The sequence below is a fragment of the Helianthus annuus genome, chromosome 13, assembly GCF_002127325.2.
Source record: "Helianthus annuus cultivar XRQ/B chromosome 13, HanXRQr2.0-SUNRISE, whole genome shotgun sequence".
Classification (NCBI taxonomy): domain Eukaryota; kingdom Viridiplantae; phylum Streptophyta; class Magnoliopsida; order Asterales; family Asteraceae; genus Helianthus; species Helianthus annuus.
The window spans coordinates 30,759,295-30,785,115 of NC_035445.2; the positions used below are offsets into that span (position 1 = coordinate 30,759,295).

A 25,821-nucleotide genomic window follows, 5' to 3' on the forward strand; every position below is an offset into this window, starting at 1 on the left:
ATTTACAAGTGCAATACTTAACAATTCAGCGGATTCACAACAAATGACAGAGTATAGTCCGAGTTCGAACAGCACTCAAACATTCAAGTCGAAATCACGATGAATAACAAAGTATAAACTCAATTTGAGCGGCACTTAAACAATTGTTGGATAGTTTCAATCGATCGGACGTTGAATCGTAATAGCGATTGAGTTATTACCCTGATAGCGACAGCGTTTCGAGATTAGTGTGTGTTGTGAACTGTTTCTGCTATAACTTAACGTAGGTTTGGAATTTGATCGTCGAATAAATGTCAGAATTCAAGTCCGAAGGTCCTCTATATATACCCGAAATGTGCACCTTCCGCGTGTCGCGAAAGAATACGCGACATCTGTCGCGTGTCGCGGGGCAAGTCCCCCTAGCCTAGGGTAGGCTTGTCATGGGTATAGTCCTGGTGAGTCGTCAGTTTATGAATTCCTAATTCAGACAACGAATTTCGAAGATAATTATCATTTAGGGTTTACCCCCCCCCCCCCCCTGAGTTTTAGGGGCCCTGATCCTGATTCCGATTGTTATGAAAATTTTAGGGTTTATACGAAATTACTTGGGTTTCTCAATTAGGGTTTTCTTAATGGTTAATTTACATACTAAGTGTTAATTTTAGTGAGAGTTGTTACATCCTCCCCACCTTAAGAAAAATCTCGTCCTCGAGATTTATTGGAATAAATGAGGGTATTTCCAATTCATTTCTGATTCCAGCTCCCAAGTGTATTCTGGTCCTCTCTTTGAATCCATTTGACTTTGACTAGCACTAGTCGCTTGTGCTTGAGAAACTTGACTTTCTTTTCTTCTATTTGCAGTGGTTTCTCTACGAATTTTAACTTTTCATTTACCTCTACATCTTGAAGAGGTACTACCAGGGATTCATCGGATAAACATTTCTTGAGATTGGATACATGAAATACATCATGTACTCCAGCTAATTCTTCTGGTAGTTGTAAGCGATAAGCAATTGGTCGTATTCGTTGCATTACTGAAAATGGTCCTACGTATCTTGGACTCAGCTTTCCTTTCTTACCGAATCGTACTACTCCTTTCCAAGGAGAGATTTTCAAAAGTACTTTGTCTCCGACTTGAAATTCTAGTGGCTTGCGGCGATTGTCTGCATAGCTTTTCTGGCGATCTCTAGCAGTCTTTAGTCTTTCCTTGATTTGAGTTATCTTGTCTGTGGTTTCTTGTACAATTTCTGGACCTGATAATTGACTTTCTCCTATTTCTGCCCAACAAACTGGGGTTCTGCACTTGCGTCCATATAGTGCTTCAAATGGAGCAGTTTCAATGCTTGAATGATAACTATTGTTATAGGAGAATTCAATTAAGGGTAAGTGGTTATCCCAATTACCACCAAAATCAATTACACATGCTCGAAGCATGTCTTCCAGGGTTTGTATCGTCCTTTCACTTTGTCCGTCTGTTTGTGGATGATATGCCGTACTCAGATTTAGTCGGGTTCCCATTGCTTTCTGGAAACTAGTCCAAAAATGAGAAGTAAAACAACTATCCCTATCTGATACAATGGAGAGTGGGACTCCATGTAAAGATACTACTTCGTCTACGTACAACTTTGCTAACCTTTCCATGCTAAAGGTTTCTTTCATAGGTAGGAAATGAGCTGATTTGGTTAATTGGTCCACAATTACCCAAATCGCATCATTACCTTTTCTGGTTCTGGGTAACTTAGTAACAAAATCCATTGTTATGAGTTCCCATTTCCATACAGGCATTTCCAACTGTTGTAGTAGTCCTGAAGGTTTCTGGTGTTCGGCCTTAACTTGTGAACAAGTAAGACACTTAGATACATATTCAGCTATATCCTTTTTCATTCCTATCCACCAGAAATTGTTTCTTAAATCTTGGTACATCTTATTGTTTCCTGGATGTACGGTATACCTAGATTTATGAGCTTCTTCTAAAATCTTATTTCTTAATTCTCCCTGCTTAGGTACCCAAGTTCGTTTCTTGTGGAATCTCCAAATTCCATCATTTCCTTGTTCTAGTTCCTTCATATAACCTTTCATTCCTTCAGCATCGTCTTTGATTGCTGTTTCCTGAACTTTCTTCAATTGTTCCATTAAATCTACTTGTAAATTTAATCTAAGAGCTCGGACTCGCTTTTTCTTCTCCTGATACTTACTACTTAAGGCATCCGCAACTACATTCGCCTTTCCTTCGTGATATTGAATATCACAGTCATAATCGCTTAGGATTTCCATCCATCTTCTTTGCCTCATGTTTAATTCTTTTTGCCCAAATATGTACCTTAAGCTTTTGTGATCTGTATAAATGGTAAACTTACTTCCATACAGATAATGTCTCCAGATTTTAAGGGCAAAAATTATGGCTCCTAATTCTAAGTCATGAGTCGTATAATTTTCCTCGTGCTTTTTCAACTGCCGGGAGGCATACGCAATTACCTTCTTGCGTACACATCCGAATCCTAATTTTGAAGCATCACAATATACTTCAAAATCTCCTGTTCCTTCGGGCAATGCTAAAATTGGAGCATTCGTCAATCGGTGCTTTAAAATCTTAAAAGCTTCTTCTTGTCTATGTCCCCATTCAAACTTAGTGGCTTTACAGGTCAACTTAGTCAATGGTACAGCTATCTTAGAGAAATCCTTAATAAATCGTCTATACTATCCAGCTAAGCCTAGAAAACTTCTAATTTCCATGGCTGTTTGCGGAACCTTCCATTTGGTGATTGCTTCTATTTTAGCAGGATCTACGTGAATTCCTTCGTGATTCACCATGTGACCTAAAAATTGTACTTCTTGCAGCCAAAATTCACACTTCGAGAATTTGGCGTAAAGTTTTTCTTTTCTTAATAAAGTTAGGAGTGCATGTAGGTGCTTACAATGTTCTTCCTGACTTTTGGAATAAATAAGTATATTGTCGATGAAAACGATTACAAATTTATCCAAATATGGTTTACAGATCCGATTCATCATGTCCATAAATGCTGCTGGGGCATTTGTTAGTCCAAAGGGCATGACTGTAAACTCATAATGGCCATACCTAGTTCTGAAAGCAGTTTTAGGTATGTCTTCTTCTTGTACTTTCAATTGATGATATCCGGAGCGCAAGTCTATTTTAGAAAAATATCTAGCTCCTTGCAATTGATCAAAAAGATCATCAATCCTAGGTAATGGGTATCGATTCTTAATTGTAACCTTATTCAGTTCTCTATAATCGATACACATTCTCATTGATTCGTCCTTCTTTTTCACAAACAACACTGGTGCTCCCCAAGGGGATGAACTAGGTTGTATAAATCCTTTGCTTAGTAATTCATCTAACTGTTTCTTCAATTCTAGCATTTCGGTGGGTGCTAATCGATAAGGTGCCTTGGCTATCGGTGTAGTACCCGAAATTAGATGAATTCTAAACTCTACTTCTCTATCAGGTGGTAACCCAGGTAATTCGTCTGGAAAGATGTCTGGGTATTCTGAGACTATAGGGATGTCCTGGAGTTCCTTACTTTTAGTGTTAATGATTACCGAAATCATATACACCATTTCTTGTTTTCTTGAATAACTAGTCAACTTCATTACTGAAATGAATTTCAGTGGCTTTCGTGGTTTATTTCCTGTAATTAAAATTACCTCTCCTGTGGGAGTACGGATTTCTACGGAATTCTTATCACAAAGGATTCGAGCATGGTTGGCTATTAACCAATACATTCCTAATACTACATCGAATCCGGCTAATTTCATAGGTAACAGGTTTGCAGAAAATTTATGGCCTAAAAGTTCTATCTTTCCTTCTTGCAAAACCTTATTTACGTTAACAGTATTCCCATCTGCCGTTTCAACTGTAAAAAATTGCCTAAGGGTGGTCAAGGGTAAGTTAAGAGCTTGGTAGAATGAAGTATTGATAAAACTTTGGTTTGCACCAGAGTCAAGTAATACTTTTGCATAAACGTCGTGAACTAAGAACGTACCGGCTATCACATCTGGAATGAGTTCTGCTTCCTGAGTGGTTAGCTGGAATGCTCGGGCATTCTTCTTTGTTGTTCCATTAGCGGGTTTGCCTTTATTGTCTGTGGTTTTGATAAATTTAGGACATTCTGTTTTGTAATGTGTGACAACCAGTAATTTACGCCTTTAATTACATGATTAACAGGTGATTAAAGCGATAATAAATAGTGTTTACGACGCAAATTAACTTAATTAGGCCTTTAGTATGCATCCTCAATGGTGTGGCCCACATGGAACCTATGGTATGGATCAGTGGGCGGCATAGGGGAACCTGGTGCCCAAAGCAGTGGCTCTCGTGTGGGGTCAAAGGGAGCCACACGAAAAGGTGCAGTAGTGAATGGGTCAGATGGAATCTGAGGCGTGAACGGTAAAGGCATCGGTACATGACCGAACGGATGGGCTGAAGAGCCCTCTCCAGGCCCCGCTGGAGGAACAAATGGTGGAATCTGAAATGAGAAATCAGTGTGGTGTGTGCCAGTGTGATGTGGGGGAAACGGTGGAACATCCTCGTCCGCCGGTATCCACCCGTGCTGTGCCTCCTCATCTGGAGGATCCATGTGCTCAGCAAAAAGAGCGTGCTCGGGCTCGATGGGTAAAGGATCGATAGGAGCAATAACGGGGTCAACAGGTGCAATAACGGGATCGACAGGATCAATAACAGGGTCAGCAGGTATGTCACCTACGGGTAAAGGAACAATGGGATCAGCAGCAACATGATCGCCCTCGATCACAGGAACATCTACAGGGGGATCAACATCAACAGGCTCAAGAGGAAAATCAGCATGAACAGGGTCATGCTCAAGTAAAGGATCAAAAGCAGCTGCCTGCTCTGGGGCTATGGCAGGCTCAGGGTCGTCGAACGCCATATCAAAGTCAAAATCTGGGTCAATGGGATCGATAGGATCATCAGGGTCCTCTATATGCTCATCCATAGGAATATACTCGATATCATGGTCAGGATCAAATCCTGGAGGGAAAACAGGGTCAGAATCCTCGATCTCATCATGCTCAAACGCGTAGCTCGGAATAGGGGCAGCTGAAGACGCCTGATCAGGGTCTGAGTCATGAATAAACTGCTGCGCGCTCGCCCCGCGAGAGGGTACAGATGCCACAGACTCTAAAGAGTCCGGGACTGGTGAGTGAATGGGCGAGTCTCCAGCTGGAACGTCAGCTATCATCAAGAGACCGCCAGCAGGTAGAGGAGCTATGTCAGGATCCTCGTCCTCAAATGGCTCGTCCTCGTAAAGCTCGATGTCGCCGTCGGCATCGGCGTCTGGCATAAGCTCATAAGCAGGGTAGGAAGCAAGAGGAATCGGTGCCGGAATCGCAACAATAGGGAGGTACTCAGCAGGGTCGCCATCAATGGGCTCATAGGCTCCCTCGGGTAAAGCGAAGGGCAAGGGGTCATCAGCGTGCTCATCGGCGCCGTCAGGTAACGCGAACGGCTGGAAGTCGTCATCGTCGGTGCTAGTATAGTCTGAGGTGTGCACCTCATGCTCCGAAGACATAACATCGTCTGACACTAACGGTAGGGGTCCAGTAGTACCTGATCCACCTGTAGCTGGTGAATCCATGGGTCTGTAACATAACACAGAATAAGCACAAAATCAGTGAATCAAATAGTCACATAAGTTACCAGATAATAATCACATAATCCACCTAGTCCCACTAGCCTCCCAGCCTCCCAGACTGTCCTTCCTAGTCTCACTAGCCAACATTCCTAGTCCCACTAGCCTCCCAGCCTCTCAGACTGTCTTTCCTAGTCTCACTAGCCAACACTCCTAGTCCCACTAGCCAACACTCCTAGTCCCACTAGCCTGAACCTCAGCCTCCCAGACTGAGCCTAGAATAATGAATAAAAGGTGCTCAACATTTGTTTGTAAAAAGTTTGTGGATCTGGACTTAAGTGGTATGCAGAAAAATGTTTTCGTGAGAGCCCTAGTGATCATAGTCTAGACTCGAGAAGGAATCCTAGTTCGCTATGATCAGAGCTCTGATACCAAGCTGTCACACCCTGGCTTTGCGGAAGCGTGGTTAATTTGTGTGACTTCTTAATACCATAGCTTAATCATAACAAAGCTATATGAAATTTAAAAAAAACATGCAAGTCATCCATTAAGTTTTTGAAAAACATCATACAATACCATTGTTTTTAACATGCAACCATAACCTTGTTCAGAAACATAACAACTTATAACAAAACATAAACGTGATTTAGGGATTGTGTCTTGTCCAGGTAAGAGACACAACCCTAAACCCTGATGACTTCATGACCAGTGCAGCGGAAAACGTTCCATACCGTGCCAGATCCGTTTAATTTCCTGAAATACATGTGAGTTGAAAAATCAACAATAATGTTGAGCGAGTTCATGCGTAAGTGAGTATGTAAAACCTTTGTGAGTATAAAAATAGTTGTGGTATGTAGCAGTGTAAGAGGACTTGTGATCATCAATGGTTTGCAAGGCCACTGACATATGTGAAGTGCAAATAGGGAGACTCAAACCTAGCAGATTTCGCCACGGCAAAGTATGTGGACAAAGTCACCCCACGGTCCGTTTCTAGTTTGGCCGGGGGCTGGGCTCGCTACACCCAGATAGATCTACCGCTCCTGTCCCTCGGTCCCTCCATGAGGACTAATGGCCCCATGTTGTTCCTATCCACTCACATGATCGTATAACACCTCCTTACGTTAAACATACCGTTGTAAAGTACTCGTAAATCATAGTAACATGTATTTCACCCCCGCAGTTAAGTAAACTGAAAACAGTTAGAGAAAAGGGGGACATGAACTCACCGAAGTGTGTCTCTAAAAAGTATCTCCCAGAAAATCTGCCGTGCGACGACCTACACGTACTAACTTCTATTAGACGGACGGTCGTGCCTTAGTTTAAGGTTTAATGTCTTTGGGAAATAGTTAGGCAACTATTTCGTGTTTACACTTCGTAATTATTTGATAATTATATTCCTTCCCAAGGATGGGGGTTTTGATACATGTGCGTTTTCTTGTAAAACCAAAATATATTATTAAGTCTCACTTAAAATATATTTAAATTCTATCTCCAAAATATAAATATTTTTTTCCCCAAAAATATTATATTTTATTCCATATAATTTTACCCAAAATAATATTGATAATATCAATATTAAGTTTATATAAGTTTGGTTTAAAGTCATTACTTATCTACATAAAGACTAGTAATGCTCTCATAAGTAAAGTATTATGAGTTTAGTGCTTTTATGAAAATATGTCAAAAATATTATTCATAACACTTGTCACAAAATATTCTAAGTGTTATTTTTGTAAAACTCCCGTTCTCGGGATTTTTAAATGTTCACAACTTGTGAACTTATTTTATAAAAATATCCATTTATAACTTTTTCATGCCTTGCAAGTACACATATAATTATTTCCTTCAAAAATTATGACTTTTCAAAAAGACCCGTCTTTTAACTTGGTGTGTCTTAGAAAAATCATTTGTAGATGTCGGGTCCATAAGACCATCCACTCACTTAGTTTATTTATTTTTCAAGAACTCGTTTTGTTACCAAGTTTATGTGAAACATGGAGGTGATTCCTTTATGTAGACATTAGTCACCTCCTAACTTGTTAACATAAGTTTTTAAATCTTATTTTAACAAGTTAAGTTTTTGATGTCCAACATCATCTTACTAGTAAGCATCAAAATAATTACTAAGCATATCAAAACAATTTATTTTTTTTTTTTAACAAGATTCCATCTTATTTTAACCTCTTACTAGCTTTATGTTCAAGTTTGCATTCATGATCTTTTAGTTTTCTTGTATTCACACCACAAACAACATAGTTATTAACCACCATAAATGAGAAGTAAATGAGGATCAAGATGCTTACTACTAGCTTTAAAGCTAGGGAAGAAACACGAGAGAAAACGAGTGGATAAAGGCAAACTAGAGAGGTTCTTGACAAACCGCGAGCTCCACACTCCGTGATCCACCTTGGTGCACCTTGTGAGAGTCTTGGAATGCTTGAACAAAAACGAAAATTTTGATGGTGGTGGCTATGGGTTTCGGCCGTAGCTTTCTTTAGTGGGAAAAAGAAATTGTTTTGAGTTTTTGTGTGGTGATAAGATCATGATCTCTTTATAAACTCAAAGTCTTTTGTCCATTGGATTGAATGCTTGTGAAGTACCCAACATAATCACATCCAAATCTCTAATTGATAACATGGGGAAAGTAAAGTTTTATGGAATCTTGTGGGGGTGGGCCTATGGAGCCGAAATTTCAGCCAAGTGAGGGGTTAATTGGTAAGTTATTTGGGTAGATAGGTAAGTACTTAGGGGGCTTAGTGTAATAGTTAGTACACTCCAAATCTCCTCACAATCCCAAGGTCTTTCATGGGGACTTAGAAGATTTGCTCAAATCTTATGGTGGTGGGGTCCTAAGTGGACGGTTATGGTGTGGGGGGGGGGGAAGGGTTAATTGATATTTGATGGTATTTATTTTAATTAGTTGAAGTTTAATGTTATATCTAGTTTTTAGCGGGTACCGGGTATTATGTAAGGTGTTATAGTGCGCAGTGACCATAACTAGCTCAGATAAAGTGTAACAATGTTTTTAATAATATATTTTTTTTGTGTTCCGGGTAATGTCCGGTTGTACGGTTGGACATTACTCCGTTAAAGCGCTAAATAACTATTTAAAGTGTCGTTAATATTATTTCTAGTGACACAATTTATTCCCGATATTTTGGAAAGTGTCTAGTAATATTTTTCCAACTTTTTGCACTTTACTAATTTAGATAAATGCTGAATTTTTATTTTAAAGTGCAGAATTTTGTTCTCAAAGTACGTTTTAGGCACATCCGGTCACTATAATTATACCTAGTGACGCAATTCTACAACCCTCTTATCCCTACACTCTCTACTAGTGTAGTAAACTATCTCAGGCTCATACAGGCCTTAGAGGCAGTGCCTGCCTGGTGCTGGCTATGTCAGCACGTTCAATAGGTTATCCGTTCAAATGCTACTGTGCTTTTGTGCATCATGTTTCTCACTAAGGCTCAACATGTAAATAGTGTAGTGACAGTGTGTAAAGTATGATGCAGGAATATACAAGTACCAGAAATCAAGTAGCAGTTCATCAGCAATTTCAGTTAAACACAGTAATTAAGCAGCATTTAATAGTTAATTAAATCGTACGGATACCTGGTTTAGTGAGGGTTGTCACATTCTCCCCCCGTTAAAGAAATTTCGTCCCGAAATTTTATGTTCCGCTTGTAGAAGCAGGGTTATTGGGAAATAAGTGGGGGTATTTCTCTTTCATCCGGTCCTCACGCTCCCAGGTGTATTCAGGACCATGTCTGGCATTCCAGCGAACCTTGACGAGTTTGACACTGCTCCGGCGGGTCCTGTTAACTTTCCAATCTGTGACCTCGACAGGTGCTTCTACGAAGTGGAGCGTCTCGTCAACATGAATCTCGTCGATAGGAATGGCAACGTCAACTTGAGTTGGACTTTTCTTTAAATTGGATACATGAAATGTATCGTGAACACCATTTAGTTCAGCAGGTAGGTCCAACTTGTATGCTACGGTTCCAATTCTTTCTAGAATTCTGAAAGGACCAATGTAGCGTGGATTTAACTTCCCACGCTTCCCAAAGCGTGCCACCCCTTTCCAGGGTGATACCTTTAATAACACCATCTCTCCAACTTGAAAATCCATATGTTTTCGGTTTGGATCCGCGTAGGCCTTTTGTCTGTGGCGAGCGGCTTCGATGCGTTTAAGAATCTGCGCAATCTTGTCCGTCGTCTCTTGGACGATTTCTGGACCGGCAAGCTGCCTATCACCTGCGTCAGCCCAGCATAGTGGTGATCGACACTTGCGTCCGTATAGGGCTTCAAAAGGCGCGACACCAATACTGGTGTGGTAGCTGTTGTTGTATGAGAATTCGACCAAGGGTAAGTGTTTATCCCAGCTACCGCCCAAATCCATAGCACATGCTCTCAGCATGTCTTCCAAAGTCTGTATCGTTCGCTCGCTCTGGCCGTCAGTTTGCGGATGGAACGCAGTGCTCAGATTCAATTGTGAGCCAAAAGCTTCTTGGAAGGATTGCCATATCCTTGACACAAACCTTCCGTCTCTATCAGAGATGATCGAGAGGGGTACTCCATGTCGTGCTACGATCTCTCTCAAGTAAATTTCCGCAAGTTTACTAGTACTGTCTTTCTCCTTGATTGGCAGAAAGTGTGCGGACTTTGTTAGGCGGTCAACAATCACCCAAATCATATCATGGCCTCTTGGCGTTCTTGGCAGTTTTGTAACAAAATCCATTGAGATTTGTTCCCATTTCCACTTGGGAATCTCAGGTTGTTGCAGAAGTCCCGAGGGCTTCTGGTATTCCGCCTTGACCTTAGCGCACGTTAAACATTTGCTCACGTAAATAGCAACGTCGCCTTTCATCCTAGGCCACCAATAGTAATTTTTGAGATCTTGGTACATCTTATCCGATCCAGGGTGGATAGAGTACCGTGACTTGTGCGCTTCATCGAAAATAACTTCCCTTAATTTACCAAATAGAGGAACCCAAATCCTTTTCTCAAAACATAACGTTCCTTCCTTGTTTGGTACCAAAAGCTTCTCCATCCCACGGAGATATTCTTCCTCAAGGTTTCCCTCCTTGAGAGCTTCCTTTTGTGCAGCACGAATGTGCAAGGAAAGATCGGTTCGTATAATCATTTCCAAAGCCCTAACCCTTATGGGCTTGATTCTTTCTTTACGACTTAGGGCATCGGCGACTACATTCGCCTTCCCTGGGTGATACTTTATCGCGCAGTCGTAATCGTTCAATAATTCAACCCATCGTCTTTGCCTCATATTCAACTCCTTCTGGCTGAATATATGCTGTAGGCTTTTGTGATCTGTGAAGATTGTGCACTTCGTACCATACAGGTAGTGTCTCCAGATCTTTAGTGCAAAAACCACTGCGCCAAGCTCCAAATCGTGGGTGGTATAGTTCCTTTCGTGCACTTTCAGTTGACGTGATGCGTAAGCAATGACCTTTTGGCGTTGCATCAACACACAACCCAATCCCTGACGCGATGCGTCGCAGTATACCACAAAATTGTCGGTACCTTCTGGTAGAGCTAAGATTGGCGCGTTACAAAGCTTATCCTTTAATATCTGAAATGCTTCATCCTGTTTGATTCCCCAATCAAACGTCTTGTCCTTCTGCGTGAGGAGCGTCAAAGGTTGAGCGATTTTCGAGAAGTCCTCGATGAACCTTCGATAGTAGCCAGCCAAACCCAAGAATTGTCGAATCTCGGTTGGCGTTGTAGGCGTTTCCCAATTCTTGATTGCCTCGATCTTTGTGGGATCAACATGAATTCCATCCCCATTAACCACATGTCCAAGAAACTGGACTTCGTGTAGCCAAAACTCGCACTTAGAGAATTTGGCATACAGCTGTTCCTTCTTTAGCAGCTCCAATATGGTTCTAAGATGTTGTTCGTGTTCAGCCTTCGTCTTTGAGTAAATCAGGATGTCGTCGATGAATACAATCACGAACTTGTCTAAGTACGGCTTGCAAACCCTATTCATCAAGTCCATAAAGACTGCAGGTGCGTTTGTCAAACCAAATGGCATAACGAGGAACTCGTAGTGTCCATAACAAGTTCGGAAGGCTGTTTTCGGGATGCTTTCCTCCTGTATCCTTAGTTGATGGTATCCAGATCGAAGATCGATCTTAGAGTAACAGCTTGAACCTTGAAGTTGATCGAACAGATCGTCGATTCTTGGCAGAGGATACCTGTTCTTGATTGTCAGCTTGTTCAGTTCTCTGTAGTCAATACACATGCGGAAACTTCCGTCCTTCTTCTTGACAAATAAGACCGGAGCTCCCCAAGGCGAGAAGCTTGGTCGGATAAAACCCTTGTCTAACAACTCTTGCAGTTGTGTCGATAATTCCTGCATCTCAGACGGAGCAAGTCTGTATGGTGCCTTAGCCACAGGCGCGGCGCCTGGAACTAAGTCAATGTGAAACTCCACTTGCCTCTGAGGTGGCAGTCCGGGTAAGTCTTCTGGGAAGACTTCAGGATACTCCCTTACGACAGGGATGTCTTCGATCCTTGGCTCGGCAGCCTTCTTGTCCACGATGTGCGCCAGAAAAGCAACACATCCCTTCTGCAAACACTTCCTTGCTTTCAGACAGCTGATAATCCGCAACGGCGTCTCACGCTTCTCTCCATGAACAATAATGGTCTCACCATCCTCGGTTGGAATACGAATAATCTTCTCGTGACATACTATCTCAGCCTTGTTCCCGGATAACCAATCCATTCCTACCACCACGTCGAAGCTTCCCAATTGGACTGGTAGTAGATCCAGAGTAAACTCACGTTCTCCCAATTCAATCACACAGCCTCTGATCACATCATTGGCTTCTACCAACTTTCCATTAGCCAATTCGATTGCGTAGGGAATGTCTAACTTATTAGCGGCTAGCCCAAGTATATTCTTAAATTCTAGTGATACGAAGCTATAGTCGGCACCAGTATCAAACAGAACAGATGCATAACGTTGATTTACAGGGAACGTACCAGTGACGACGTTTGGATCCTGGCGCGCTTCCTGTGCACCGATCTGGAACACCCTTCCACGGGCTTGGTTCAATCCTGGGCAATCTTTCTTGAAGTGCCCAACGTCACCGCAATGAAAACATCCTAATCTTTTTCCACTTCCTGCACCGCCCCCAACTGGCGGGTTGTTTTGATTGGCAGTTCCGGCTTGATTTGCATTGTAGCCTCGGTTATTCCCTTGTGGGCGATTTCCCAAACCACCACGATTATCGTTTCTAGTCATATATCCTCCCTGGCCTCCTCGGCCTACACTAGCCCAACATGATTCCTTTGAGTGGCCCGGTTTTCCACAAGATTCACAAACTTTCACGTTACAATTGCCAGTATGGTGGCGTTGGCAGTTGTTGCATTTGGGCTGGGTGCCCTGGTACCCTTTCCCTTTCTTGGTACTACCAGCTGATTTTCCCTTCTTTACTGCCATACTGACGCCTTGTTTGAAGTTTGAAAACTTCCTTTTGTTGTCTCCTGAGGACTCAACGTGAGTCTCTGTCTTCTTTGCCTTGACTTCATCAAACTTGTTTAAACGAATTGCCTCCTCAGTGAGAGCCACGCTCAAATCAATGGCTTCCGTAATAGTTGCCGGTCTGGCGGAGGTCACCATGCTAATGATTTGGGGAGCTAACCCCCAAATGAAGCGCTCAATTCGCTTGTATTCAGGCGTGACCATGTAAGGAACCACTTGAGATAGGTCATGAAATCTCTGGACGTATTCTGCAACCTTCGGTCCATCCATCTTTAGGTGCCAAAATTCAGTCTCCAACCTTTGAATTTCTGCACGGGAACAATACTTCTTGCGCATAAGCTCTTTCAATTCGGCCCAAGTCAGGGCGTAGGCGGCAGCTTCGCCTAGTGTTTGCACTTGTAAGTTCCACCAAGATAGGGCTCCGTCTAGAAACAGCCCTGAGATGTAAGTGACCTGCTGGTCGAGCGCACATTTGCTCATGCGGATGGTGGAATCAGTCTTCTCTGCCCAGCGAACGAAAGCAACAGCACCACCTGTGCCGTCGAAGTTGATGGGCTTACAGTCCAAGAATTGTTTGTAGGTGCACCCTGCACATACATCATATCATAGGAACGGCATTAGCATTTGCTAAAAGAATTCATTTATGCCATGGTATGTCTTAATGACTTAGGTTTACCATGAGGAGGATTTTGGTTGCCATTGACGTTCGTGTTGCTTCCGCTTGGTCCTTCTTGCGAGGCAGCATACTGAGCAATGGCGGCAGCAATAACTTGCTGTAGTTCTTCAGGAGTAGTGGGCATCGGCTGCGGTTGACGTCTTGGTGCCATCTTCTACAGATGCGTACGTCGATTAGGCCAAAGTAAACATACGTATATAGTAATAGTAATAGCATATAACATCTCATGTTATCAATATATCACACACAACATCCCATGTCCCAACATCCCATGTTGCAAATATCATACATACAACATCCCATGTCACAAAACATAAATAAGCAATCAAGTGAATCCAGATATAGTGAGAAAACTGCGATTGCCATATATAAATGAGACCACATCGTAAGTGTATACATACAATCATCAATCACTAGGGGCTACATCACCCCTGTCATAAGCTACATCAGTATCAATACAACATCAAGTACATAACAAAAGTCAAGTCAAGTCATAATGTAGTCTCCCCAAAATGCTGTGCAGACAAAAAGCAATCGCCGCCTTCTCACTTCGCCTACCCAAGTGGCACCGATGAGCTCTAAGCTGGTGGTGGAGGAGGAGGGGGAAAATGGGTATACAACAAACGGCGCAACTCTAACCAGTCCGCCTCCATCGCCTGCTGTGTCCGAATAATGGAAGCAAACCGCTGCTTCAAAGTAGTAAGACGGGCAGCGTAGTCAAGGGGTAAAGGTCGTGATGGCTGCAACGGAGAGGGTGCCCGGCCATGGCACTGACATGGCTGCAGATGGGCTCTCTCCAACTCCTGTAGTCGCTGCTCGTGCGACTCATGCTGATATACAAACGACATCAATACATCCTCAATGGTGTGGCCCACATGGAACCTATGGTATGGATCAGTGGGCGGCATAGGGGAACCTGGTGCCCAAAGCAGTGGCTCTCGTGTGGGGTCAAAGGGAGCCACACGAAAAGGTGCAGTAGTGAATGGGTCAGATGGAATCTGAGGCGTGAACGGTAAAGGCATCGGTACATGACCGAACGGATGGGCTGAAGAGCCCTCTCCAGGCCCCGCTGGAGGAACAAATGGTGGAATCTGAAATGAGAAATCAGTGTGGTGTGTGCCAGTGTGATGTGGGGGAAACGGTGGAACATCCTCGTCCGCCGGTATCCACCCGTGCTGTGCCTCCTCATCTGGAGGATCCATGTGCTCAGCAAAAAGAGCGTGCTCGGGCTCGATGGGTAAAGGATCGATAGGAGCAATAACGGGGTCAACAGGTGCAATAACGGGATCGACAGGATCAATAACAGGGTCAGCAGGTATGTCACCTACGGGTAAAGGAACAATGGGATCAGCAGCAACATGATCGCCCTCGATCACAGGAACATCTACAGGGGGATCAACATCAACAGGCTCAAGAGGAAAATCAGCATGAACAGGGTCATGCTCAAGTAAAGGATCAAAAGCAGCTGCCTGCTCTGGGGCTATGGCAGGCTCAGGGTCGTCGAACGCCATATCAAAGTCAAAATCTGGGTCAATGGGATCGATAGGATCATCAGGGTCCTCTATATGCTCATCCATAGGAATATACTCGATATCATGGTCAGGATCAAATCCTGGAGGGAAAACAGGGTCAGAATCCTCGATCTCATCATGCTCAAACGCGTAGCTCGGAATAGGGGCAGCTGAAGACGCCTGATCAGGGTCTGAGTCATGAATAAACTGCTGCGCGCTTGCCCCGCGAGAGGGTACAGATGCCACAGACTCTAAAGAGTCCGGGACTGGTGAGTGAATGGGCGAGTCTCCAGCTGGAACGTCAGCTATCATCAAGAGACCGCCAGCAGGTAGAGGAGCTATGTCAGGATCCTCGTCCTCAAATGGCTCGTCCTCGTAAAGCTCGATGTCGCCGTCGGCATCGGCGTCTGGCATAAGCTCATAAGCAGGGTAGGAAGCAAGAGGAATCGGTGCCGGAATCGCAACAATAGGGAGGTACTCAGCAGGGTCGCCATCAATGGGCTCATAGGCTCCCTCGGGTAAAGCGAAGGGCAAGGGGTCATCAGCGTGCTCATCGGCGCCGTCAGGTAACGCGAACGGCTGGAAGTCGTCATCGTCGGTGCTAGTATAGTCTGAGGTGTGCACCTCATGCTCCGAAGACATAACATCGTCTGACACTAACGGTAGGGGTCCAGTAGTACCTGATCCACCTGTAGCTGGTGAATCCATGGGTCTGTAACATAACACAGAATAAGCACAAAATCAGTGAATCAAATAGTCACATAAGTTACCAGATAATAATCACATAATCCACCTAGTCCCACTAGCCTCCCAGCCTCCCAGACTGTCCTTCCTAGTCTCACTAGCCAACATTCCTAGTCCCACTAGCCTCCCAGCCTCTCAGACTGTCTTTCCTAGTCTCACTAGCCAACACTCCTAGTCCCACTAGCCAACACTCCTAGTCCCACTAGCCTGAACCTCAGCCTCCCAGACTGAGCCTAGAATAATGAATAAAAGGTGCTCAACATTTGTTTGTAAAAAGTTTGTGGATCTGGACTTAAGTGGTATGCAGAAAAATGTTTTCGTGAGAGCCCTAGTGATCATAGTCTAGACTCGAGAAGGAATCCTAGTTCGCTATGATCAGAGCTCTGATACCAAGCTGTCACACCCTCGCTTTGCGGAAGCGTGGTTAATTTGTGTGACTTCTTAATACCATAGCTTAATCATAACAAAGCTATATGAAATTTAAAAAAAACATGCAAGTCATCCATTAAGTTTTTGAAAAACATCATACAATACCATTGTTTTTAACATGCAACCATAACCTTGTTCAGAAACATAACAACTTATAACAAAACATAAACGTGATTTAGGGATTGTGTCTTGTCCAGGTAAGAGACACAACCCTAAACCCTGATGACTTCATGACCAGTGCAGCGGAAAACGTTCCATACCGTGCCAGATCCGTTTAATTTCCTGAAATACATGTGAGTTGAAAAATCAACAATAATGTTGAGCGAGTTCATGCGTAAGTGAGTATGTAAAACCTTTGTGAGTATAAAAATAGTTGTGGTATGTAGCAGTGTAAGAGGACTTGTGATCATCAATGGTTTGCAAGGCCACTGACATATGTGAAGTGCAAATAGGGAGACTCAAACCTAGCAGATTTCGCCACGGCAAAGTATGTGGACAAAGTCACCCCACGGTCCGTTTCTAGTTTGGCCGGGGGCTGGGCTCGCTACACCCAGATAGATCTACCGCTCCTGTCCCTCGGTCCCTCCATGAGGACTAATGGCCCCATGTTGTTCCTATCCACTCACATGATCGTATAACACCTCCTTACGTTAAACATACCGTTGTAAAGTACTCGTAAATCATAGTAACATGTATTTCACCCCCGCAGTTAAGTAAACTGAAAACAGTTAGAGAAAAGGGGGACATGAACTCACCGAAGTGTGTCTCTAAAAAGTATCTCCCAGAAAATCTGCCGTGCGACGACCTACACGTACTAACTTCTATTAGACGGACGGTCGTGCCTTAGTTTAAGGTTTAATGTCTTTGGGAAATAGTTAGGCAACTATTTCGTGTTTACACTTCGTAATTATTTGATAATTATATTCCTTCCCAAGGATGGGGGTTTTGATACATGTGCGTTTTCTTGTAAAACCAAAATATATTATTAAGTCTCACTTAAAATATATTTAAATTCTATCTCCAAAATATAAATATTTTTTTTCCCCAAAAATATTATATTTTATTCCATATAATTTTACCCAAAATAATATTGATAATATCAATATTAAGTTTATATAAGTTTGGTTTAAAGTCATTACTTATCTACATAAAGACTAGTAATGCTCTCATAAGTAAAGTATTATGAGTTTAGTGCTTTTATGAAAATATGTCAAAAATATTATTCATAACACTTGTCACAAAATATTCTAAGTGTTATTTTTGTAAAACTCCCGTTCTCGGGATTTTTAAATGTTCACAACTTGTGAACTTATTTTATAAAAATATCCATTTATAACTTTTTCATGCCTTGCAAGTATACATATAATTATTTCCTTCAAAAATTATGACTTTTCAAAAAGACCCGTCTTTTAACTTGGTGTGTCTTAGAAAAATCATTTGTAGATGTCGGGTCCATAAGACCATCCACTCACTTAGTTTATTTATTTTTCAAGAACTCGTTTTGTTACCAAGTTTATGTGAAACATGGAGGTGATTCCTTTATGTAGACATTAGTCACCTCCTAACTTGTTAACATAAGTTTTTAAATCTTATTTTAACAAGTTAAGTTTTTGATGTCCAACATCATCTTACTAGTAAGCATCAAAATAATTACTAAGCATATCAAAACAATTTATTTTTATTTTTTTTTTTAACAAGATTCCATCTTATTTTAACCTCTTACTAGCTTTATGTTCAAGTTTGCATTCATGATCTTTTAGTTTTCTTGTATTCACACCACAAACAACATAGTTATTAACCACCATAAATGAGAAGTAAATGAGGATCAAGATGCTTACTACTAGCTTTAAAGCTAGGGAAGAAACACGAGAGAAAACGAGTGGATAAAGGCAAACTAGAGAGGTTCTTGACAAACCGCGAGCTCCACACTCCGTGATCCACCTTGGTGCACCTTGTGAGAGTCTTGGAATGCTTGAACAAAAACGAAAATTTTGATGGTGGTGGCTATGGGTTTCGGCCGTAGCTTTCTTTAGTGGGAAAAAGAAATTGTTTTGAGTTTTTGTGTGGTGATAAGATCATGATCTCTTTATAAACTCAAAGTCTTTTGTCCATTGGATTGAATGCTTGTGAAGTACCCAACATAATCACATCCAAATCTCTAATTGATAACATGGGGAAAGTAAAGTTTTATGGAATCTTGTGGGGGTGGGCCTATGGAGCCGAAATTTCAGCCAAGTGAGGGGTTAATTGGTAAGTTATTTGGGTAGATAGGTAAGTACTTAGGGGGCTTAGTGTAATAGTTAGTACACTCCAAATCTCCTCACAATCCCAAGGTCTTTCATGGGGACTTAGAAGATTTGCTCAAATCTTATGGTGGTGGGGTCCTAAGTGGACGGTTATGGTGTGGGGGGGAAGGGTTAATTGATATTTGATGGTATTTATTTTAATTAGTTGAAGTTTAATGTTATATCTAGTTTTTAGCGGGTACCGGGTATTATGTAAGGTGTTATAGTGCGCAGTGACCATAACTAGCTCAGATAAAGTGTAACAATGTTTTTAATAATATATTTTTTTTTGTGTTCCGGGTAATGTCCGGTTGTACGGTTGGACATTACTCCGTTAAAGCGCTAAATAACTATTTAAAGTGTCGTTAATATTATTTCTAGTGACACAATTTATTCCCGATATTTTGGAAAGTGTCTAGTAATATTTTTCCAACTTTTTGCACTTTACTAATTTAGATAAATGCTGAATTTTTATTTTAAAGTGCAGAATTTTGTTCTCAAAGTACGTTTTAGGCACATCCGGTCACTATAATTATACCTAGTGACGCAATTCTACAACCCTCTTATCCCTACACTCTCTACTAGTGTAGTAAACTATCTCAGGCTCATACAGGCCTTAGAGGCAGTGCCTGCCTGGTGCTGGCTATGTCAGCACGTTCAATAGGTTATCCGTTCAAATGCTACTGTGCTTTTGTGCATCATGTTTCTCACTAAGGCTCAACATGTAAATAGTGTAGTGACAGTGTGTAAAGTATGATGCAGGAATATACAAGTACCAGAAATCAAGTAGCAGTTCATCAGCAATTTCAGTTAAACACAGTAATTAAGCAGCATTTAATAGTTAATTAAATCGTACGGATACCTGGTTTAGTGAGGGTTGTCACAGTACGAACGTCTGCATATGGATGTATACATGCTTTTGTCTTACTCAACCATCACTTTCTAGTCAAAATAATACACCATGTATGTATGCACTATGCTTCATCATCATTTCTATTTCAATCAAACCATTTAATGATAATAAAAAATGTCTTACACCATACCTCATCATCTAACTTCCCAACCGATAAATCACTTTTCAAAACCAAAGCCTTCATAATTTTCTAGATAAGCTTGTAGGTGGCTAGATAATAGTTGGACCCCACATCAATTCTCTTATGAATACACATACGAAGCTATCCTCCTAGACTTTCAAAGTTGCAAGAAAAACCAGATACCTCTCAATCTCTCATTATTCTTTCCCTCTGTTTCTATGTGATGGAGCCAAGAACAAGGGCCAAGACCAACCCAAGACTTCAAAACTCCAAGGTTAAAGTTCAAGCGTTTCTTTTCATTCTCCACTTATTCTCTCCAACTTTCTCTTTCTAAACAAGCAGGCAAGCAACAATTCCGGCGAGTGAGCTTCGACGGCGGCGGAGATGATTTTTCGCGGCGGTTCAACTGTACCCCCCCCTTCGTTCTCTCTCTCGCGCACTATTCCGGCCGGAGCGCGGCGCAGATTGGCGGCGGTGCCGCCATTCACGGCGAATTAGTGGTTTTCAGTGTGATTTTCTTGTAAGACCTGTTTACCCTCTTCTCCTTCTTCTATTTTCGTTTTTTAAAGATCTTTAAGGATCCACATATTTTCCGGTCGACATTGATGTTTCAGGCGGTGATAACTCATGACAGTCGTGATGGTGGTGGATCGGAAGACGCCGGCGATGGTAAAGAAGCGACGGTCGGCGACTGTTCATGACAACCGCGAAACCAAACTCTTTCTATGTCTCTCCGGTTCTGTTTGGTTCAAACTGGTTACGGTTCGGGTGTGGTGTTGATGGGATAGTGGTATTTGGGTGTGACGGCAGTAGTGGTGGTGGTTATTCACGGTCACGGGTCTCGGGTCAGATTTCATACCCAGTTCGTTTTGGTCAACCACAGTCAACGTCAGCTTTGGTTCTAGATTTTTCGGGGTAGGTCAAGTTTGGTTCAACTCGGTCAAACCGAGTCAACTCAGTCAACAGCAGTCAATGGTATTGTTCGGGTTCAGATTTTGGTTCGGATTCGGGTTTGGTGCAACTCGGTCAGATTCAAGTGCGGGTATCGGGTCAACAAGTCAACGCTGGTCAAACTGGTCAAAGATGGTCAACTGTCAGGTCAAACTCAGTCGACGCAAGACCCGGTAAAGTTTTAACGAAGCGTTAAACTTTCATATATACGCTAGTTTAGATTTAGTTAGTTTACGCGACCGAGCTCGACCCGATTCGATTGGTTATTAGATTACATTTGATATATTCGACAAGAATTTTATACATATATTGGTTGCGTTGAATTATTGATTGAATTTTTACCAAATTACGACAACTTGTGTTGTCGGGGTTATTCTAAAAACAGAGGAAACTCTGCCCGTATTTCGTAAAAACCCGAAATATGAAACATTTGTATTTTACAAACGACATTTATCAAAAGCAAAGTATATTTGTGAAATAAGTATAAAGTATATTTATTTTTGACGACGTTATAAGATTATGAAACCGATACTTATTTAAAATAAATATAGCCCTTATAGTTATTCCAAACATCGATATTGCCGAGAGTCTTTTGCAAATAAATATAATGTTTATATTTATTTCAAATGCCCAAAAATTCGGAAATATTTTATAAAATAAATATAATGTTTTATATTTGTTCTCAACATCAACGATTCGGGAATCGTATTTCAAAATTCTAGTGTTCGGAAAATATATAACATAATTAATTATTTATATTTATTTCGAGCGTCGCGACTTCGAATATTCTTATAAAAATTATTCATTACAAACGTCTCAACCGAACACGACATGTACCGCTATCCACCTACGTATTTCTATTCGCGACAACTAACACACTTCATAAGTATGTTTATATTTGTATATATAAATATATGTATCCTAACCATTCGGAAACCAAGTCATTTTGGGACTTAGTACTTATCCCGAATATAAATGAAATCGAATAACCATAGATTGGATTTTTCTAAGTCAAAGTAACAACACTTTCGTAGGGTCGTATGTTAACGACTCGATAGAGCTCGGACACGTAGTTTAACTACGTTGTTTTATTAGAAACTCATAATTATTCCTTGATTAGGAACACTATAGTTGCACGCTAGCTAAATACATGTTCTTGGAACAACACTACGGAATCACGCTAAGCTAGCTTTGCACAAGAATATCAAGGTGAGTTCATAACCCCCACTTTTTACTGTTTTACATTTTTATAAATGTTTTCGGGGGTGGAAAGACATGCAAGTTTTTGCAAAAGAAAACACTATTTTGATGAACGAAAACACATACTTATAAACCATGTTGCAAATGAATTTCAACGAACTCGAAAGGTTTACGAAAGGTTTATACTAAACATACCGGTTTTACAAAACGTGCATGATTTTCATGACTAGTGACGGGAATGTCCTAGTTACTACAACGGAACTGGGTTGGCCTGCGTACGTAAAACGAGACAACTCAGTGAGATCATGTCCCCTTTTTCTTTCAACGTTTCGTTTTACAACTTTCGGGGGAAAATACATGTCAAACTCGGGTATGATTAAGTTATGGAATGAACTCTTAGATCATGTGAGCATAGGCTGTAACTGAGGTGCCATTAATCCTTTTGAGGACCAAGGAACAAAGGATAGATCTAATGGGTACGGGCAAGCCCCACTCACAGTCCATGGGTGACCACTTAGAGTGCTGTTGTGTCCAGCGTCGAGAGTTCGACACTTAAATTGCCTACGCGGGTTGAGTACCTCCTATGTCGTCGCATATATTAATGTCCTCGCGAAACATTAATGATCAACATGTTCATAGACGCTTTACATACCAACTTACAACACTATAACTTTCAAATGTTTTTAATATTCATTTGACGCAAACTCATAATACATGTATTTACAAACTTTGATAATGTTTTCAACTTATGTACAAGTAAGAGGACATGTTGGTCCTGCTTACAAATACTCTTTTGGGCTTGGCCCATTCTCTCTCGTACAATGCACAAAGATTTTCGTGGGCTAGACTCACATTTTTCATATATCATGTCGAGAAAATGATTTTTACTAAATTTTCTCCACAACTTTTAAACCGGTCATCAAAAAGATTTATTTTAAATCTTTTCAAAACAAACTATGAACTCGCTCAACTTTATGTTGATTTTTCGCATGTTCTTTCTCAGGTTGCATTTTCAAAAATATGGAACGGTTGGAATAGGAGAACCAATGGTGATTTGAGTACTTAGCGGGCGTTCACTGTTTAGAAGTCTTAGCTTATTTGCTTCCGCTGTGCAATGAAGATATCGGTCCAGTCACGCCAGCTCTGATATTTCGGGGTGTGACATATTGGTATCAGAGCCATAGGTTTCAGCGAATTAGGTTTTTATAGAGATACCTAGGCTTTAACCTCACTTTTCTCTAGGGACTTAGATTATTAAGACTTGAACTCATACAGAACGCCTAAGACTCGAATATGGGTTCCAACCGTTGCCGAAAACAATGAGTCAACAGTTTTGGTTTAGAATATACACAAGTATGGTGTTTGATGCACGTTACACGAAACAATTTCATACAGTAAGCAAAATCTGGAGAGTTTTGATAACATGCATTTAAGCTCTTTGGAAAACTTATGTCAAAACTCATTAAAGGTCCTCGCGTAGGAACCGTGACTATTAACTCGGGCAAACGCAATCATATTATGTCGTCTATGCTATTTCACTTACCCAAGCAGGTAACTTACACGGAACAAAACGCTAGGGCGCGAATACACATGAAATTTAAACTATACGTCAGCGGACGTTGAAATACATCACACACGACTTTCGAGGCAAGGCCTTTGGAAAACATGATTGAGCATGACAATAACGATACTAACCCCGTCAGCGGGAGAACTACTGGTCGAAAGCAGCAAATTGGCAAGTGATCCTGCAAACGACACGAATCACGCTGAGGTACGCTTAAACAAGATTTCATAACGATCGATGCTTAGTCTAAAGAGACTCACAATTATTGGTGTTACAAAAGAAGTCACATGTCTCCGCATTCCCCCTAATTCATTTATGGCGATTAGGCTATGTTCGACACTCCATGGTAATGTCATTTAACAACCGGTCATCGCACGAAATTCCAGGTAAAGTCCTTACATTTCTTTTGTTTTCTTGCATATAGTGAGTAGATTTTTGCATTTCTTGTGACAACTCGAGTTTTCGACTTTCACCTTCGCATTGAATGCACGTTGACTTTGACTGTTTAAGTGTTTGACTTGATTGACTTGTAATGTACACGTTGTGATAAATGAAAGGGTTTGTGATTGCATGAGTATGTCTTTGATTGTATAACTTGAAGTCGGTTGTTAAACTTAAACTGGTAACACTTGAACAACCCGACGAAACAAGAGAGTGATTCACCAAGATATAGCTCAACGAAACAGGAGACCTGTTTCGTCAATCCTATCTCGACGAATCAAATGTGATTCGCCGGCCCGTTGATTCGCCAAGCCCATTAAGGGCCCAGAACACATATATACGTATAAGTTATACGGAACCGATCAGTTGTCACATTTTTAGCAAAACAGAAAACCCTAGAACTCTCTTGTGTGTGACGGCAGCTGCGTTTCCCTAGCCCCTCGAACGATCCGACTCATCTTTGCTAATATCTCGGTTAGTGCGTGTTTGTCATATCGGTTTCATGATTGTTTGATTGATCGATACTTGTGTGTGTATGTCTGAATTATGAAACGGCTGTGAATATATATGATTTGTCATTTGTTTTTTATTGAGTTCTAGTAGTCGTGATCATATGATGAAGACTAGGGTTTCATGAATCTTGCAACAATTGTACATGCTAGCGATTGCTAGAATAGGATCTGATTAATTATCTTCGTATGATACTTGTGATAATAACCAACCGATCTTTGCAAAACAAGTGAGCATGTGGTTTGATGATGTACGTTTTAGGGATGTGTTGAAACTGTTGTGCATAGACTTCAGGTTGTATACGTGATGATCATTGGTTCCTGTTTTCGTATGATAACTGGTTGTTCATTGTTAGGGTGTAACGGCTGTTGTTGAGATTAGGGTTCTGTGATAATTCTGTAACTGATGATAATGTTTGACGTAACTGACATGTTGACGTAACTGCTGCCTTGACGAATTTGAATGTTTGACGAGATGGAATTCTTGACGAAACAAGATTGTGTTTCGCCAAGAGTAATCGGCGAAACAGGATTTGTGTTTCGCCAAGGATCATCGACGAATTAGAAAATGTGTTTCGCCAAAGGATGTTTGACGAAACAGAATGTGTTTCGCCAAACCTGTGATTCGCCAATGTTGTGTTTCGCCGAATTGGGTAACTTACACAGTAACCTAGTTAGACTCTGTTAGAAGTTAACTGGAATAATTAACTATCGTCAAGTATAAACCAATACTTGTATGATCTTGAATACATGCAATGTGATACTTGGTGCTTATGGATGCGATGTTCACTATGATTATACCTACGTGCCAACTTCGTGACTATAAACTGATTATGTATACGTGCCTACTTTAGGACTTGACTGATTAAGTGTGAGCGAGTAGTTAATCTTACCGAGCAAACCAAGGTGAGTTCACTGCATTTCTCAAGCATGTGTCCCGGTGGTTTGGGATAACTAGTAAACGTTTGGAAAGGGGATCTTGGGTAAACAATGTAATTGGGTCTTGGTTAATGTACATGGGATCGATCATTACCAATGCTTGGTTAGGAGCATTGGGGTTGTTAAGGGGCACACACCCCGGATACATATGGGCACACTCCCTAGGGTATCTAGCATGTTATGAGCAACATTGTATCGCAACGTTGAATCGCATTAACATACATCTGGTAACAAAACATGTTAACTAAACTTTGAACTCACCAGCGTCGTCTGACACACTTGTCTGCATGCTTGCAGGTCGTTAGAATTCGTGACTTGGACTTGCTATCTGGGAGTGCTGGAGTGGTCATGGATCGAAGCTATTGGTCTACTTATATTAGATACATTGGTTTTGAGTATTATTATGAAACAATTGCTGAACAATTTATCACATGCTTCCGCTATAT

General features: G+C 41.4%; 2 protein-coding genes across 2 annotated transcripts; both read right to left on the reverse strand.

Annotated features, from left to right (window-relative positions):
* Positions 1-4,217: 4,217 nt before the first annotated feature.
* Positions 4,218-8,430, reverse strand: LOC118485734 (vegetative cell wall protein gp1-like). Its single transcript, XM_035982158.1, has 4 exons — positions 7,889-8,430; positions 6,812-6,861; positions 4,635-5,595; positions 4,218-4,463 (listed from the first exon to the last, which is right to left on the reverse strand). The coding sequence occupies exons 3-4, from the start codon at positions 5,589-5,591 to the stop codon at positions 4,218-4,220; spliced, it is 1,203 nt and encodes a 400-aa protein (XP_035838051.1). The 5' UTR covers positions 5,592-5,595; positions 6,812-6,861; positions 7,889-8,430.
* A 5,916-nt stretch (positions 8,431-14,346) lies between these two features.
* On the reverse strand, positions 14,347-18,832 carry LOC118485735 (vegetative cell wall protein gp1-like). The gene is made up of 4 exons (XM_035982159.1): positions 18,291-18,832; positions 17,208-17,257; positions 15,031-15,991; positions 14,347-14,859 (listed from the first exon to the last, which is right to left on the reverse strand). The coding sequence occupies exons 3-4, from the start codon at positions 15,985-15,987 to the stop codon at positions 14,347-14,349; spliced, it is 1,470 nt and encodes a 489-aa protein (XP_035838052.1). The 5' UTR covers positions 15,988-15,991; positions 17,208-17,257; positions 18,291-18,832.
* Positions 18,833-25,821: the final 6,989 nt, after the last annotated feature.